Here is a 16,843-nt window from a genome sequence, read left to right on the forward strand (position 1 = left end):
TAACGCCCTCACGCACACTCACATAAAAAAAATGTTTTCTTCGAAATTTTTCTCTCCTACATACTTATATACATATTATAAATATATACAAAACTGGAGTTGAGTGAAATAAAGAAGGTACTACCAATTTATTTTACAAACATTGAGTAAAATCTATTTTGGGACACCTGTATTTATTAGCAAGTTGTTTTGTGTAACAAATAAGTATTGTATTGAGCCATAGGGGGTTGTTATCACACAAAAACAAAGATAACAAACCCGATGGTCTCCCCTTGATGACCTTTGTTAAGTCACGTGTTGCGCAAGAATCGTGCGTTATAAATTCAACACCATCTGCAACCTCCATCTTTCAAAGTCCAAGTCAATAGATAACATTTTATTTGTGCAAACGTATGTAAATCGTGGTTTAGAGCCGAGTTAACTGTTTCATTACTTGTCTTGGATTTTAGGAAAAGGAAAAAGATGTACAAAACGCAAAACGGAGATACCTTTGATTCCAACAACCCCTACTGTAATTACCGGTCACCCCTTAGCACGAGGTATGCGAGTAAAGATATGCAGTACAATTTTAGTGAGCAAAAGAAATTTTCCACGTGGAGGCGATTATGGATAAATTTAGCCAAAGCTGAGCAGGTGAGTGCTTCAGAAATTCTTATTCTTGAAAAGTTAGGTTATGTTATGGTGATTATTGGGAAATTTTTGAAATTTGTACCCGGAAAATTTATATTGTGTCAGTTTATCCCTTTTAAGAATAATCTGGTAACTTAATTTTATAAATATGCATTTATTTGTTAAAATTAAATGTGAATGATTATTATCGGTGGGAGAAGATTTAGTATTGGCATATTCGATTTTTTGATGCCTAATTTTGGGTATAATGGTTGTGCGGTGTGATTTGTAGTTTAAAAAGTATAATTCCACAAAAATCTAGAATATCTGGTTGTTAGAGCCGTTCGGAGTTACTAAGATTTTGCGTGTTTTATTGGTTGCCTATACTATGTTAGAATATTGATAGGAGTTTTCGGTTTTTCTCACTTCTTTAATATTATTGTTCTAAATTTCTCTTAGAAAAATTATTTAGCAAGTTTTCAACTGTGTAACTTTAATTCGTATGTTCAAAGTTAAATAATTGGTGCGCACACTTGTAAAAACAACGATTTAAAAAATTGTCTATAAATTCACGGTTTTTGGTAGAATACTGGAGCACTTGAAACAATGACCAGTGTATTCTTTTTTTCTGGAGGATGAGATAGAACCAAGGTGTTTCATATATCCATTCCTCTAATATTTCTCATTTCTCAACGCATCTTAATATGTATACTTGGTTGCGTACTCAAGTACTTTTATAATCGATAACACTAATAATATAATCATTACCCAGAAACAAAATGTGACGAACTTATGGAACAATTTTTTTATTTGATGAACAATATTCGTCAGCCTAAGAGATATTTAATAAATTAATTCAGTCAATGACCTTACCTGTAAACCTTCGTAGTAAACTCAAGATAGAAAGCTCAAATTAGGGTAGCAATTTTTTTTCGAAATTTTTAAAGTACAGTTCTTGAAAACAATATGCAGATATTTGTTTTCTGGAAAAATCTAGTACCATTTGAATTGTTTAAGTCAATATCACTAATTCTCACTAATGATTGGCTTCAGCAATCGTACAAATAACAAAAAAGTGAAAAATTCGCATTTTGTAGTAAAAAAATCCATTGTTATATTGATAAAATTATCAAATCTGTTTTTTAATTTTATCGCCTAACATGTGGCTGTACTCACATTTTATTTTATAATCAAGAAAATCTGTTTTGAAAGTAGTTATTTTAGAATGTGTTCGAACTGTCGTAAAATTTATTTCACTCAACTTGAATTTTTTTATATTTATAAATTTTATATTTTTTATAAACTGAAAATGAAATGTAGTAAGTGTTGTATATTATTGTAATCGCAATTTAACGGTCTATTAATATCGGTTAAAAAAAGATACCTACGTTGCAATTCAAAAAAATATAGGTATGCGTCGTAACACGGATACCGTATATGCCTCATGTAGTAAAATATATACTAAATTAAGCTCACCCCTTCAAGCTAAAAACAATGACGTTTACAGAATTATAATATCTTGTATATTAAAATAAAAAATAATTCGGTAACGACGTTTTTTGACGCATATTAATAACTTTTTGCGATGCAGGAAATGAATGAATAGGTTTTACTCGTTGTGCTGTTATCATTAAATTAATGTTAGTAAGTATCTTACTAAAATTTCTTTCGTCGTAGATTCTAACTCAAACGTAAAATTTTTATTTCATTTCTGTGATTATACGTATGACGGTACAATAAAGAAAAATGGGAACACATTATTAAATCACAAATAATCACATTGTAAATATCAAGTTTATTTTTATGTAATATTAAATTTTGAGATGACGTCAACAGTTACGAACAGGCAAATTCTGGATAGTAATTTACTATGTTAACGACAATGTTTTCTAATTTATAAGTTAAACTGTGAAAGTTTTTTCTGCAATTTTCGATTTTTTTTTTTAGAAAAAATAAGGGTCGATTAATAAATCACTTTCATAGATCATCCCCGAGGGATAAAAATGTTTGACGGCATCTTATCACCAAATCAACAAATAAAAACGATCTAGTTAATCTGGAATCTCCAGTGACTTATTTTTGCGTTTTGTCTTATTTTTATGTATACAAGCGTCATTCATTTTACGCGGTATTTTATATATAAATATCTATACTGCTTACTTTGTTAAATATACTAACAACACTGTAAATTACTGTAAAATTTGTTTATTTTTAAGTAAGAGTAGTGTATAAAATAAGTTCTAAAAATGTAACCGTGCAACAGTTACACTTCGAAGTTCACAGCTTTTTTAATATTGAAAAACAAATCGAGACCATACAGCAAAGAATTTGCGTAACTTAAAATAGCCTGCGCAAGAAGTAGCGCTTGCGGTATATCCATATCAGGCGTAAGGGATTTTTTACTGGACCATACCGTGATTGAAATTGTGGCTGATATAAAATATAAAATCATTCCGATTGACAAAAACGCCCTTGTTACAACATCGGGCATAATTTGGCCGAATATGTAACTCATAATTATAACAGAAGTTATTATTATGTAGCTGCCAAAAACCACATGTGGAAAACACACATAAGGTAAAGTCTCTGCCGATATAGTTACTCCTTTAGTGTAAAAAGCCACGCAAATAATACCAGTCGCCTAAAAATAGAAAAATTGAAATTTATTGAAATGCACGAATGTAACCTTACCAACTGAGTAATTTTTAGCACAAAATCTTTGCTGTAAAAATTGTACGTTGGTGGCGAAGAAGTAGAAATATTACAGGCCATGTTGATGTTGGAGTCCACACTAAAAAACCTCAATAATGCTTCTCTGTTGGATCTGTTTAGTTGATCGTCTTCCCCTGTTGACTGGGTTATGGTCACTTCGGCCATTTCTTTGACTTGCACGTTTAAACTGAATATTTTACAGAAAATTCGAAAATGTTTATCTTTTAGCACCTTTGCGATTTGTTTATTTACGAAGCGGAAATGTAGGTGGTGTTCATTTATTTTCACGAACAGGGATATTTCTTTCAAAATATGTATTTGTATTAAAATAAAATATAACAAAGTTATGTTTTCGTAACATGAAGTAGCCAATTTAGTATCACTACAATTCCTTCCTTATAAAGGTAAATCTGTTCTTTGAACATCAAACACCCTGATCGTTCGTGTTTCACTTGCTTTTACACCAAGTCGTTCCCGGTATCTCTGGGGAAAATGAACTCTACAGTTTCCGTTTCCACAAATCTATCACTTATCACACTGTGTAGTGTACTGCGAAAATAGCTTTTGCTGGATGTTGGAAAGTAGAACGTTGGTCATACCGTAGTTGAGGTGTGCTGCGAGGGAAAAATATCTGCTGGCATTTCTCGATTATCCCAGTGTGACGGAATAGCGTGTGATTCATATTTACATTCTGAAAAACTTGGCAGTGAAACCACAGGAGTTTCCGTATACAAACAAATCCCTGTTGACCACGTGTTGGGGCTAAAGGTGGAAGTGGCTGAACAAGGTGGGGGTTGAGCGCATGGTGATTTTGATCACGTAGTAGAGTAGCTAGAAGTAAGTGAAAATTACTGCAATATTCTTTATTAATTTTTTAGCACGTGACTTACCGGCAACCTCAGAAAAATTTGGGTATTGACAAGTTTCGTTGACGGACTCGGCAAATTGTAAACCTGTTTTAGCATAATTAAAGGAATGTTACATTATTTACTTTTTGAAGTTACAACTTAAAACAGTTGCAAGGTAAAAACAAAACATTCTGTTTATTTTACATATTTACATATGGTTTTACTCGTGTACGTATCCTTATGTACACGAGTAAAACGCAAACCACTTACAGTCACCAGCACAAAACTACTGTCTTCGTTGTCGAATTATAAATGAGTTATAAGGTCCAGAATAGTCGTAAAGGGTACTTATCTTCAATGTTTGTAACATGTTCTACGCATTTGGACAATTCCTTTTTTGACAAAGTCATGACTTGATTTTTAATTAGTTCGATAGCTTCCGTGTTAAATTTTGGACTGACGATATTGCTTCAAATTCTTCTTTTTAAATACCCCAAATCATGTTTGTCGTTGCCCACCAAAAAATTATTTTTCCTATTTTCGATTCACTAGTCATGACTTAAGATTTTTTCTCTTTGTACACGTGTAGTAACATATTTTTTAAATTGCTTCCCATTTCTTTTCTACTGATACTGAATTCGAAAATTGTGGTTTTTTAAAATTTTATAACCAACCAAAAATTATAATGGCTTTAATGGTTCCACCAATTTTGTGGTGGAACTTTTTTTGTTTTTAATTTTAGTAAAAATAAGGTTCTTCGTTCTAACCCGATTTATGCATCTAACATCTAACATAAGAATTGATGCAATTATATCTCAGGGACGAGGAACATTCTGGCTAAAAATTCTATACTTTTTATAATTTACGTGCGGGGATGTTATAATCTACCAGTAATAGTATCAAATATATATAATCTAATCTTCATAATGTACTTTCGATAAGTTTATTTTCTTCTTTTTGAATGATGGTGATGATTTTTGAAATTGTCTTAACTTTTATTGTTTCTGGATTCAGCAGTACTAAAGCCTAGGTGTTGAAGTAAATGAAGCAACTTTGTGAAAAATATAAGCTCTGTTATTTACTTATTATTCTGAAATTGGTTTCACAGATTTTCGCTAACAAGCACTTTAATGTTTTTTATTAATTAATATTTTTATTCCATTCTTCAGAGAGGCATTTTGTGACGATAACAACGGCAACCTAATGTACAGAGGCTTTGAAATGAACTACATCACCCAATACTGAATCACCTCCCTATAAATCAGAAGCAAAAGAGTGTTGGTTGCCTACATTTACAAAAATGTGTTGCTTATATTGGATAATTTATCACAAAAATAAAAATAACTTCTGTGTAGGTAATATATCCTATATTTTACTTCAAAATGCGTTATAGATTTATCTTAAAAATTAATTTGTTTTTTTATTTGTCGTTTCGTATTGTGTTTTAAAGGAAAGTTTTAAATTTAACATAAAATCTTCATGTGCGTAAGGGTCAAAAAAATTTCACAAACGGACAGATTTGCTTAGTTATAATATAATTGGTCAAAATATAAGATATTAAAAAGTTATATAAATTTTCTAAAATAAATAAACTAAAAAAGTAAGCGAATTCATCAACCTTACTGCTTAAAATAACAAAACATCTACCTATTATTACGATTTGGTCCTTGTAATTGTACATTCATTTTTTGGACATCGGATGCTTTAACCATTCGTGTTTCACTCGTTTGTACCGAGTCGTTACCCATGGATATTTGAGAAGCTTGACCTTGGTAATCGTCTCTACAAATGCAAGCTTGCTCGCCCATTGCAGTGTACTGCAAAAACAACTTGTATTAAATAATACTAAGTACAGCGTTGACAATACTTCAGTGGAGGTTTCCTGCGAAATAGGAAATTCAGTTGGTGTTGTACGATCGTCCCAGGTTGAGTGCATTTCCGATTCACATTCACATTCTGAGATAGTTTGCAGTCCAGGAGTGTCCCTGACGGGTGGCGGTGTTTTTGGTTGCGGCGGTGCACCTATGCTTGTTTGACTCACAAGATTAGCTGATCTTGGGCTATGACAAGTACAAGGAGGAAGTTCTGCAAGAGCCACAGAAGAAATAAGTCCTTCCGTCGTTGAAACCGTTTGATAATGCATTTTTCCACATGTACATTGCCTTTGCATTACCTGATGGTACATCGCCTGTGGTTGTTGTTGATATTTTATAGCACATCTGAAAATAAGTTATTAGGTAAATTAAAGTGGCCTTCAATATATTACTCACGTAGCAGATTCGGCACTTTTACAAGGTCTTTGTGTAGAGATTTTTGCGTCGGAAGATGTGGGCGCACTTCCGGGTTTTTGCTGTCTCGGTTTTGGAACCATCCTTGTAGATACGGCTACTGTTCTAGAACACACTGGGCTGACGCTTGGACTTCTTTGTGGCACCGGGCTCAAAGAACGCGATTTTTCGTGTACATTTTGTTTTTTACCTCCGCAACACTTAGCTTTTCGCTTCTCTGGATATCGATGCACCGGAGTTCCATCGAGGTTGTACAGTTCCCCACGGGGCCCTTGATACATTCGGACACCGTTAGGAGTTACTATTTCTGTGACGGGCGTACCATCTGCCAGGTACGTTGCTTGCGGGTTTGTTGGTTGGGAGCAAGGATTCATACAAGATCGTACGTCCTCGACCCTATGTATTCTTGGGTCAGAAGCTATCCGTGTTTCATCCATTTGTTGTTGATCTGTTGGTAAATAACAAGGACCGGTACATTCACGAGGTTGAATATCCAGGGGTCTATGTATTCTTGAGTCCGAAACTATCGGTGTTTCATCCATTTGTTCTGGGTCTGTTGGTGAATAGCAAGGACCACATTCACGAGGTCGTGCATCCCCAGCTTTATATGTTATTGGGTCAGGAGCTATCGGTATTCCATCACTTGTGTACATTACACCATGCGGGTCTAAGTAGTAGACATCTCCGTTGCGCTGTATTACCTCATTCAGGGGTGTCTCATCTGCCAAATACATCCTGCCGTCAGATCCTTTATGCAACCGACCACTTGTTGTCGTTGTTAATGTTTGCGATCCACTTGGACGAATATTTTTCCGCCGAGATTCACAGCGGGCTAGAGGCGCATTATCACAAGTTTTTTCAGGACTTGGTAGGGGGGTTTCATCTTTAGCCACAGGGAATGTGCCTCCGTATGAAATGCAGCTTCTGTTCCTACATAGCTGTGTAGTATATGGATATGGTTGTACGGCGGTGTGGTGCGTAACAGTCGTTTCTGATAGGGGTGTTTTAGACCTTTTCGCCTTTACCTCGTGGTACGAATATTTCGGCCGTACTTCTTGCCCTCTTTTCTTTAGAAATCTGAAATTTAGGAGATGTATTGTAAAATACATTCACTTTCATTTCTATACTCACAAGAGAATGAACAGAACTTCAAATAAAAATACATTGGCAGTTAATGCAAATAGTACAATAGCGATAATTGGTAATATCCCAAATTTAGCAAGCGTTCCCATCAACATTCCAACAGTTAAATAAAACATTAAGGACCCAGCCATGGCGAATAAAATCCATTTGTTCCAGTGCATTGGATTCCGGTAACAATTTGCAATTACATCTACTATAGTAATAAATGCAAATGCTGATGCTACCACAAGTATTAAAACTTTTGTAACCATAGGTAAATGTAATGTTGAGTAGAGCAAACCTGCTAGTATCAAACATATGAGACATAATACCTAAAATCATTTCATTTTAAAATCACGTAATAATTTTTTAACACGCGTATAGGAGTTACCATCTCAACTACACGGATAGGGTTCCCAGCATAATTTACTGGGTCATAAACTTCGTAACGATTTCTAAAACATCTGTACATTTTTGAAAATATTTTCTGACATTGACGTTAATGCTTCAAGGTAACACTACTATTTTGTTGTGTGTGATTGTTATAATAGGTAGGATTTATCTTTGAATTTTACATAAGTATGTGTGGGTGAAAAAAAAAAAGAGAAGATTTATTAAATACACATGTTAAAAAATTAGTGTAAGGAACTACCTCCTCTTTATAAAGTAAATACTACACGCACGTTGCAGTGAAAACTTAGTGACAAAATGGATTTTCAACAATAGCTGAGGGACGTAGGATAATACTTAGCGACAAATATAGGTCATTTGTGTCAAAACTTTCATATTTAACAACATTTGCAATTTTAGTTTGGTAACTACTTGGGTAACAAGTAATAATAGAGGTTAACAGTATTATTATTTGTCTGTCACGTCGAATGATCATATCCACATTAAATCCTGTCAACTGTATTCTTGACACTCTACTAGGTTTACCAACAATTCTTATAAATACATATCCATATTTTTTTAGTAGCTGTTGCTTTCTATCTTTCTGTCGTTTTGTATGGACTTCAGAAGAAAAAATTACCAGTACTGGAAAATTGATACAATTGCATCGTATCGGCCACATGTGGCCGAAATACCAGAAGTCCTGACTATTAAATGACACTAAATTTAGTTTTACCTTGCAAAGAAAAAACAATATGAAAATTACAACCTACTCTTTTCAATCCAAGATTTTGCAGGTTAATAACGATCGTTCAACAATGAAAAGTTTGCATTCGCAAATTTTTCTGGAGATATTAAAAGATAACTGGAGGTATAGACTTGCTATTATTATCATAATGATTTTGGAAAGGACTGAACGTTGAAAAATATCTGCCACATTTGAGATATCTGTCTGAGAATATAATTCATGTATCACATGACCCCATTTCTTCCAATAAGATTTGTTCATGCCCTTAGTTACATGTCTATCACAGCGATAATAATTTTATTGCCTTATTGTGGTCTGTTGCTACCTAAATTTAAAAACTGTCAAGTTGACAAATTTTAGAATTTCATAAATTTTTTCGTCTTTTATGGCTTGCCAACGTTGGAGGCAAGCTCAAAACGACGAAATCAATTTTGTTATCAAAAAATGTGTTCATTTATTATATTCTCATGTTGAATATAACTCGTGATATGATTAATAATCGAAGATATGGCTCGTGAAACCGAAGCAGCACATTCAACTCGAGCTTCGCACTCGTTAAATCTGCAGCTCGGTTTCACTCGAAATATTATCGATAATAATCATATCACTTGTTATATTATAATTGATAATTATTTATTATTCTAGAAATTCTTTTTATGAATTTATCAAGTGACATACCAGACAAAAATTACGATCTTATGAGTATGTATTAAATATAGAGTTTCTATAAATGATTATAGGGTCGCAGTAGGTCATGTAAACGTGCCGCCTCTCAGATTTAACTGTACGGAGATCCGTACTAAGTACCCAAGGACGCATGACAAATATCACACATATGTATAACTGGTTGCCTAAACGCTTCATATGTTTTTAAAAAATAAAACTAATTCATTACGATAAAAAGAAACAAATTTATTGCGGTTAAACATCACAGTAAATATTGAAAATGTTCATCACTGTGTTCAAGGCACATGTTCATTCTCATTTTAATTTCAAAAATGTTCTGTAACATCCTTTCATCAATACTCTGGACCCGTTGTTCAATTGTTCAATTCTGCTCAAGTCGTCTCAAATCATCAACAATTTCCACAGATGAAGTCTTCCACGAGATTTCTCTTTGTTGATACTGCCAGTTCGAACAAATCTGCTGATTACATCTCTAATGTGGGCCTTTAACGATGTATCTTGAATTATTAAATCACAGTATTTGGTCAGATATTCTTGCTAACAAGCGATTACAGAATACACCTATTCTTCGTTTACGAAATCCCATTGGGATAACAAGACATAACGATGAAAGAAGTGTGTTGTTCAACAGAATAAACCATTTTCACAGTCTTCGCTTCCTAGCACAAAAACAAATTTTTCGCAAGCAACCACCAAGAGTTCTGAAAATGACTTTTTTGTAGAGATGTACCGACTGCAGTCGGCCGACTGTTTATAAATGCAACAGACAGTGGGTTTTTTTTTCTATTTCTCTGACTACCTTAAAAACTTGTTTTATTTTAATAAAAGGAATAACTGAAGTTTCTTTTTTTTCCAAAAAATGTGTTAAATTTTTTTGGATAATTTTAACATTTAATTTTTTGTAGTAACTCGGTACAAAAATAAAGAATAACACAATTTAGGGTAGTTTATACAATACTTAACCAATTTTAACCACTTTTTTGGAAAATTTTTGAAAATTTTGAATTCGCTTTGCGTGTTTATTGGACCATATATCGTGACGGCGATTTCAGAATCGTAACTAGCGGAAGATTATCTACACTTTGAGACCAATTTTCGGTCGATTAAACTAATTTTAACCGGTTTTGACAAAGCCGACTAGTCGGCCGACTGTAGTCGGTACATCTCTACTTTTTTGTTGTTTTGAGTTTGGATCAACGAGAATTACTGTAATTCGCACTTGAAAAACATTAAGACAATAAAAACAACGAGTTAAATGACAGGTTACAACTGACAGTAGACATTAATGTGACAAGTGAGAACTACAGGTATCAAAGTAGTACAGAATACAGAAATCGGACACTTATGTTGAGGCAGAGGGTTACGTTCATCTCCACAACACCGAAATCACAACAAATATTTGTCGAAGCGTTTCGCCAACCACGTTGGCATTGTCTAGACAAATTTACAAATATCTTTATGCGTCAGGTTAAAAATATTGAGAGGTCATTAAATCACAAATAAAGCAGCAAGTCATAATATGAAACAGAATCAAATAGATAAATTTTGGTTAGTACTTTACCGTCTATACGAAAATGTTAAAGAATATTTAAAATAATACAGTGATTAATCCAGATAGACAAGCGGACAAAAGGTCGGAAATTAGTTTTTGCGTTTTATAAAAAAAAATCTCTTACCTTTGTAAGTTAGTTAATTTTTCTTCATCTCAAATTTATGATGAAAATATTTTATTAAACTTTTGCTTAGTAAACCCTGAAAGTTGTTAAATGTGATAGCACAATTATGTAGAGTGAACAGAATAAATGCAATCTTTATTGTTATGTACATTTTTACATTTATTTTACAAAAATGGACGGATTTCGATAATCTATGAAAAATATACAAATCTTACTTTAAACAAAAACTATTCTTAATTTTATTTGTTAAATGAAATAAATTTATAAGTCCTGCCGCCTCATACAAGTGAACACTGCTTCAATGGTAAAAACAGTGGCATTCACGAATGACAAACAAATCGAAATTGTCATCATACTCAATTGATATTGTCTGGGGTGAAAAATCTTCCCACTGAATTTCAATCTGTCAACCGTTAACAAAATTCCTGTTATTAAAAATAACGCAGCTCCGCTTATTGCAAATAGTACTATTGTTGGAAAATAAATTCTATCCTTGATAACTCGAGAAATCAGCAGAATGATATTGATCAGCATGAATCCAGTGTAGGCTGTGTACATTATCCCGATGTGGTGCAGATTTGTGTGGGCCAGGTGGATACCATTTACTGGCTCATAGATGAAACCCATGCACGCTCCACAGATCAACTGTAAAGAAAAAGAATTCTTATATTGTTTTTGAATTGAGTTTTCGAATTTTACCTGTTAGTAAAGTATCAAAAATTAGAAATCCTCTTGTCTTCTAAATGTTAGAACAGAATCGATTGTAAAAACGGCGCTAGTGGCAAAAGAAATAATCACCGACACCAGTATCATGTACTGTTGGAGTGTGGTGGCAGGACTCACGTAATGTCTTATGTAATCTGATTTATCTACTAATAACAAAACTCCAGTAGTTAAAAACAATCCGGCGCCACAAATTGAGAATAAAGAGGACGTCCTGTATGGGATTGTCACTTCTAAGCAGTAGTTCAAAAGGAATACTACAGTGATGAGAATGTAACCGGTGTATGCTGTGTACAAGACACCTACGTGATGAAGATCACTATTACCAATGCCCATGGTGTCAATGGCATCAAAACCTGTGCCGATGCAGAGTATACAGAGGAGCTGGAAGAAGAGAAGATATGAAGATACAACTTTCATTAATTTTAGCAATGTTTTTTAACGCGTTTAAATAATAATCAATTGTTGGTACTTCTAGGTTTTTTAAGGCAGACCAGCTTGTCACCATTTTATAGTCGTGATCTACCGAGTCGTGATTTTCTTACTGTTGCGATTTTAACAACTGTAAAAAGGCGAACGACTTAACACTGCTGCACACAATTAATTTCTATCAATAAAGAATGTCAATGAATTTTCTTTTTCGAATGGAATTATTTTAGTTTGGACAGTGTAAACCTACAATTTGATTTGTATTCGATGTCCTTCAAAATCTTCGGATCTTGTGACATTTTATTTCTTTTTGTTGACTTATTTAAAAGAAGGGATATATTTACACCTTTTACGATAGTGTAAATTGTAAATGTTTTGTGTAATTCCAAAAAATAGGTCAAGTTTACAAGGGAGGATATTGTCTATAGGCTCGTTAGAATGTTTAACGTAAGCCCATTGCATACGAAATATGTATTATTTGTGTAAGTCCTTAGATTAACGATCGAAAAACTGTTAGGATAATACATTCAAAATTTAAAAGCAACATGCCCTGGCAAGCGCACGAAAAAATAACTTGTTTGCAAATTTTATGTTTAGAAAGGATCTGCAACGACTAATTCGGATATATAACGACAATAATGAATACACAAAGAAACGTCGTTGCACCAAAAACAATTTTTAAGAAAATTTTTGTAATTTCAAAATTCCGGTGAAAATGAAATCGTTTAGACGAGACGTGGATTTACCAGAATGGATCTTCCATTCGTCGTTGGGTACACGAAACCAACTTGCAAAGGAACTCAGTCAAAATTGTGATTTTTTTTACTGAATTCAAAAAATAATGACAGGTAATTTTTGTAGACATACTGAAGTTGTTTTGGCTGCCTGGAAAAATATGTGGGAAATTTATCGTTCGAAAATATTCCTCCTCTTATTGTTTCATTAAGAAAATCTGAATCAGAGTCAGATGATGGCGATGACCCGGACAATGAATTAGATTCTTCCAGTGAAATAATGGGGATAGAAAATAGTGAACTGAACTGAAGTTAGGTTAAGTTTAAAGTTAAATACTTCCTTACTATTATGTTAACATTTAATAGTCATTATTTCCAAAGTGATTGCACTGAAAGATTAAGCTCAGCTAGTAAGTTTACTCTCCTTTGTTTTCAAATTTTAACCTATTTATTATTCTTACAACAAAGATGAAGTTTAAAAAAATATGCTAAAAAGAACACAATTGGAAGTTATACATCACACAATCAAATTCATAATGGCTGTGTTTAAGGCTGCAGATTTAATAATACAATTATTAAGCAAGATTGAAAGAAGCAAGTTTTCAGATCACTAACTCCAAAAATTCGAATTATTTGTTTTGTTTATTCATACTGACAGGTTTTGGTTGTGTTGTACATACTTATATTAACAATAAATTGCTTCTATGATCTTAAACAGAGTAATAAAACATCAAATAAATAGCAAAGGATAAAAATTCATTAATAGAAAAATTTATCGTACCAACCGATAAAGGAAATCTAACTTAAGCAACGCAGTTTCTACATTTGTCACATTATTGAATGATTTTACCTTATTTTTAAACTAAAAAAATTGTAAAATTTCCATAGCCGACCCTGGTGTATTTTCAAATCCTTGAATTTATTAATGTTCATAAATTATGTCGTGTTGACAGGCCTAAAAATGAATGTGTACAAACATGGCAATATTTTAAAATATCTCAAAAATATTTTTACTTATCATAGAATAAATAAAGGTATAAAATAATTCTTTCTAGCTAAAATAAATGAATAGCAAATTATTGACACTATGAGCTTATCTAAATATTGTTTTTTTTTAATAATAGGCACTTAGTGAGGTCTTATTAATCTAAAAAAATTCGACCAAGAAACTTTGACATGGCGGGTTCACTGGCACGTGTTGTCAGCATACTAATTTTGTGTAGGTACTAACAAAATTTTGAAACGTACACATTTAATTTGGAAAACAATATTTTGGCTACAGGATAAATTAATTATACTTAGCTAAAAAAAGAAAATCCGTGTTCTTCAACAATCACAAAATAATTAATCTACTCTTAATTTTGTCTATTAATGTTTTAAAACTCTATTAAAATATAGGTCAGATACATATTAAACAAGTCGACGTTTGAACATACTGGTTAAGATGAAACATTGTTAAACACATACCAACTCTAGCAGTTTTATTCCAACTTGCCAATGTAACTTAAGCTTATGTCTAATACTTTTCGGTTGTTCTTTTGTCTCTTCTTCTTTACTATTTTCCACTTCCGCCGACATGATAATTCTTTTTGGTACGTCGTAGTTTAGCTCACCGTTATCCACTTTGCTGTTTTAATAATGCAACAGATACCCGAGTCTTAGATGCGTAATGCACGACTATTGTACGACAACTAAGGAGAATGAATAAGACAAGAGCTTTAATAATCACGTAATTGACATTAACCCTTGCTGCACTTTTCTAATTGGATCCGCACACCCACGTTTAATGTTGATGGTGACACTTACGAATCCCAATTAAAAACGTTTATAACAAAAGTGATAAACTATAAAATTTGATTCTGCAAATTTTATTTGTTTATGTGACCCCATCTAAGTTCAGATAAAAATAGGAGTAGGTTACGAAAACATGGACAGATAAACCATTCAAGTGAGATTTTGTTAATAACATAATTTGGAGCGTGCCGTGTAATAATATAAAACGATCCTGCGTTCCCAGAATTTTAGGACAAGTCGTTTTTAATTTAATCGGTAAATGTGCTGTTTCATATATTAATTTTCTTGAAACATTCTGTATAAGTAATTCTAAAAAAAGGGTACACTGATCAAGATAGATCCATAGCATTATGCTTTTCGAAGAATTTATTTTTCATTTGTAGTTTCTTTTGTTCATCACTGCTTTTGCCAATATTTTTTTTACAGTTACATATCAGTTTTACGTGCTTGATGACATACTGGAATTTTAAATGTGCTACACTTAAATTAATAAAACACAAATTAGGGAACATTAATATGTCGCAAGTAATAATTTATTAGTCGCAATGTGTAAAGTTGCTAATTAGATTTGAATGCTCTAATTAGGTCTATAATCATCACAACTCCGGAACCTATCATTAAACCTCCAAGCACCAATGGAACCCAGTTTCCTTCGTATGTTATTGCATCAATAAGGAGCCAGACGCCACCACCTAGGTTTACTATAATTCCTCCGATGAGAAAAAGTATCTCAAAAAGGCGATCGCTGTCATCCGCTATGTAAATTATTACGAACAACAACATTATGATCATGTAACCTGCAGTGGCTGTAATCATCATTTCAAAATGCGCTCCATAGGTAAATGTTGGTGCAGTTGCCAATCCAACTAATCCAAATCGGAACTTGAACTTATAACTACTCCATTTGGCCGAGTGACAAGTCCATATTGCAAGGGCACTAAAACTCAAAATCTAAAAAAGTAAGAAGCATTAAAATCAAAATTTGGTACCATCTACGTACCAAAACAATCAATTTTAAATACACAGCTTTGTTCGAAAATGTTGACTTCAAATCTTGCATTATGGCTATATTAGTTCATAGATTTGATGAACGGGAATAGTATCAGAAAAGTCATAAACATAGAATGACAGTAAAATTGTGTCACTCCTTCTCCATTGTTTCAAGCAATGACTTCTTTAATAGCGTAAAGTGTAGCGTGAGATTAAAAGCCTGATAAAATCATTAGGACAATGTGCACCTCATACTAGTTTTTCTAATTTAAACCAAATTACCCCCACATATTATAGGTAATATGGCATCATATTTTCGTATTCTGCAAACTGTAATATCAACAAAAAAATTTGACGTTATTCAAGACTTTTGAATAAAGCAGTTTTTGATCGCGTGTGACAACTAAGACCCTGTTTTATTCTTAATTTCTAGTACTTGTTGAACTTTGACTGTTTATGTTTATACTTCGAAAAAATTCGACCATTACCACGTTCACATCGCATCAGCGTCGTCATCAAAGTATGCATTGGTGTTAAAAAAAAGGGAAATTTGATTGATTTTATCTCCTTAACACAAAGGAGAGGATTAATTCATTAAGCGCACTCGATTTTTTTTTTTTTGCAAAAAATGTAGGAGTAGTTAATAGCAGGAACAGTATTAGAAACAAAAAAACCTATGCAATATTCGAAAGTAAGCCATTTTCGCATTACACGCATGAAAGCAAGCACGATACTCGTTGGGCCACTGTAATATTGTACCAAGACCGCATAAGTATAATCGTAGAAAAGGTGGCAATACAAGTTGGATTTTTTTTGCCAAGTTCGATACATAAAGAACAACTACAAAAACACAAAGTAACCTATATTTATAAATTGTACAATTCTTTTGTTTTTTTTTTTTTCTATATTTCCTCTGGTATTCTGACTTTTCTTTTTGGTACTTCAACCTATCCGCTCTTATATTTTCATATTCTACTATCGTTGCTCCTTTTCTGTGTTTTATTGTTACCATTTGTTTAGTTTTGATCGATGTTATCACTAGGTTGTAGTTACTCTCATTTTCTAACCCTCTTCTTACTCTTATATATTTTAT

At 32.9% G+C, this 16,843-nt stretch overlaps 4 protein-coding genes across 5 annotated transcripts in view; 1 reads left to right on the forward strand and 3 right to left on the reverse strand.

The window, feature by feature from the left end:
* The first annotated feature begins 284 nt into the window (after positions 1 to 284).
* LOC135133055 (adenylosuccinate lyase) overlaps positions 285 to 16,843 on the forward strand; it is a 41,355-nt gene continuing 24,796 nt past the window's right edge. Inside the window, exons 1-2 of the mRNA XM_064061306.1 lie at positions 285 to 390; positions 450 to 633. Coding sequence (XP_063917376.1) covers positions 463 to 633 — 171 coding nt within the window. The 5' untranslated portion in view covers positions 285 to 390; positions 450 to 462. The remainder of the gene's footprint in view (positions 391 to 449; positions 634 to 16,843) is intronic.
* LOC135132843 (uncharacterized) lies at positions 2,842 to 4,364 on the reverse strand. The gene is made up of 3 exons (XM_064061054.1): positions 4,212 to 4,364; positions 3,301 to 4,152; positions 2,842 to 3,250 (listed from the first exon to the last, which is right to left on the reverse strand). The coding sequence occupies exons 2-3, from the start codon at positions 3,484 to 3,486 to the stop codon at positions 2,873 to 2,875; spliced, it is 564 nt and encodes a 187-aa protein (XP_063917124.1). The 5' UTR covers positions 3,487 to 4,152; positions 4,212 to 4,364; the 3' UTR covers positions 2,842 to 2,872.
* LOC135132324 (uncharacterized) lies at positions 5,717 to 8,457 on the reverse strand. The gene is made up of 5 exons (XM_064060384.1): positions 7,971 to 8,457; positions 7,589 to 7,911; positions 6,440 to 7,534; positions 6,037 to 6,388; positions 5,717 to 5,986 (listed from the first exon to the last, which is right to left on the reverse strand). The coding sequence occupies exons 1-5, from the start codon at positions 8,049 to 8,051 to the stop codon at positions 5,813 to 5,815; spliced, it is 2,025 nt and encodes a 674-aa protein (XP_063916454.1). The 5' UTR covers positions 8,052 to 8,457; the 3' UTR covers positions 5,717 to 5,812.
* Positions 11,197 to 14,735, reverse strand: LOC135132119 (uncharacterized). Of its 2 annotated transcripts, XM_064060078.1 has the most exons (3): positions 14,434 to 14,735; positions 11,780 to 12,187; positions 11,197 to 11,725 (listed from the first exon to the last, which is right to left on the reverse strand). In XM_064060078.1, exons 1-2 carry the CDS (start codon positions 14,542 to 14,544, stop codon positions 11,801 to 11,803), a joined length of 498 nt encoding a protein of 165 aa, XP_063916148.1. In that variant the 5' UTR covers positions 14,545 to 14,735; the 3' UTR covers positions 11,197 to 11,725; positions 11,780 to 11,800. The 2 variants fall into 2 exon arrangements, with proteins under 2 accessions (XP_063916148.1, XP_063916149.1); XM_064060079.1 differs by lacking the exon at positions 11,780 to 12,187 and having other exon boundaries at positions 14,434 to 14,724.

The sequence above is a fragment of the Zophobas morio genome, unplaced genomic scaffold (genome assembly GCF_036711695.1).
Source record: "Zophobas morio isolate AGI-343-1 ecotype UQ-CSIRO unplaced genomic scaffold, CSIRO_AGI_Zmor_V1 ptg000021l, whole genome shotgun sequence".
NCBI lineage: Eukaryota > Metazoa > Arthropoda > Insecta > Coleoptera > Tenebrionidae > Zophobas > Zophobas morio.

Excerpts from the sequence above, each read along its gene's own strand:
- LOC135132843 (XM_064061054.1), bottom strand. The coding sequence starts at position 3,486 with ATGGCCGAAGTGACCATAACCCAGTCAACAGGGGAAGACGATCAACTA. Across the intron at positions 3,251-3,300 it reads TGCTAAAAATTACTCAGTTG|GCGACTGGTATTATTTGCGT; the intron begins GTAAGGTTACAT and ends TTCTATTTTTAG.
- LOC135132324 (XM_064060384.1), bottom strand. The coding sequence starts at position 8,051 with ATGTACAGATGTTTTAGAAATCGTTACGAAGTTTATGACCCAGTAAAT. Across the intron at positions 7,912-7,970 it reads CTATCCGTGTAGTTGAGATG|GTATTATGTCTCATATGTTT; the intron begins GTAACTCCTATA and ends AAATGATTTTAG. Across the intron at positions 7,535-7,588 it reads GAAGTTCTGTTCATTCTCTT|ATTTCTAAAGAAAAGAGGGC; the intron begins GTGAGTATAGAA and ends CCTAAATTTCAG.
- LOC135132119 (XM_064060078.1), bottom strand. The coding sequence starts at position 14,544 with ATGTCGGCGGAAGTGGAAAATAGTAAAGAAGAAGAGACAAAAGAACAA. Across the intron at positions 12,188-14,433 it reads GAATAAAACTGCTAGAGTTG|CTCCTCTGTATACTCTGCAT; the intron begins GTATGTGTTTAA and ends CTCTTCTTCCAG.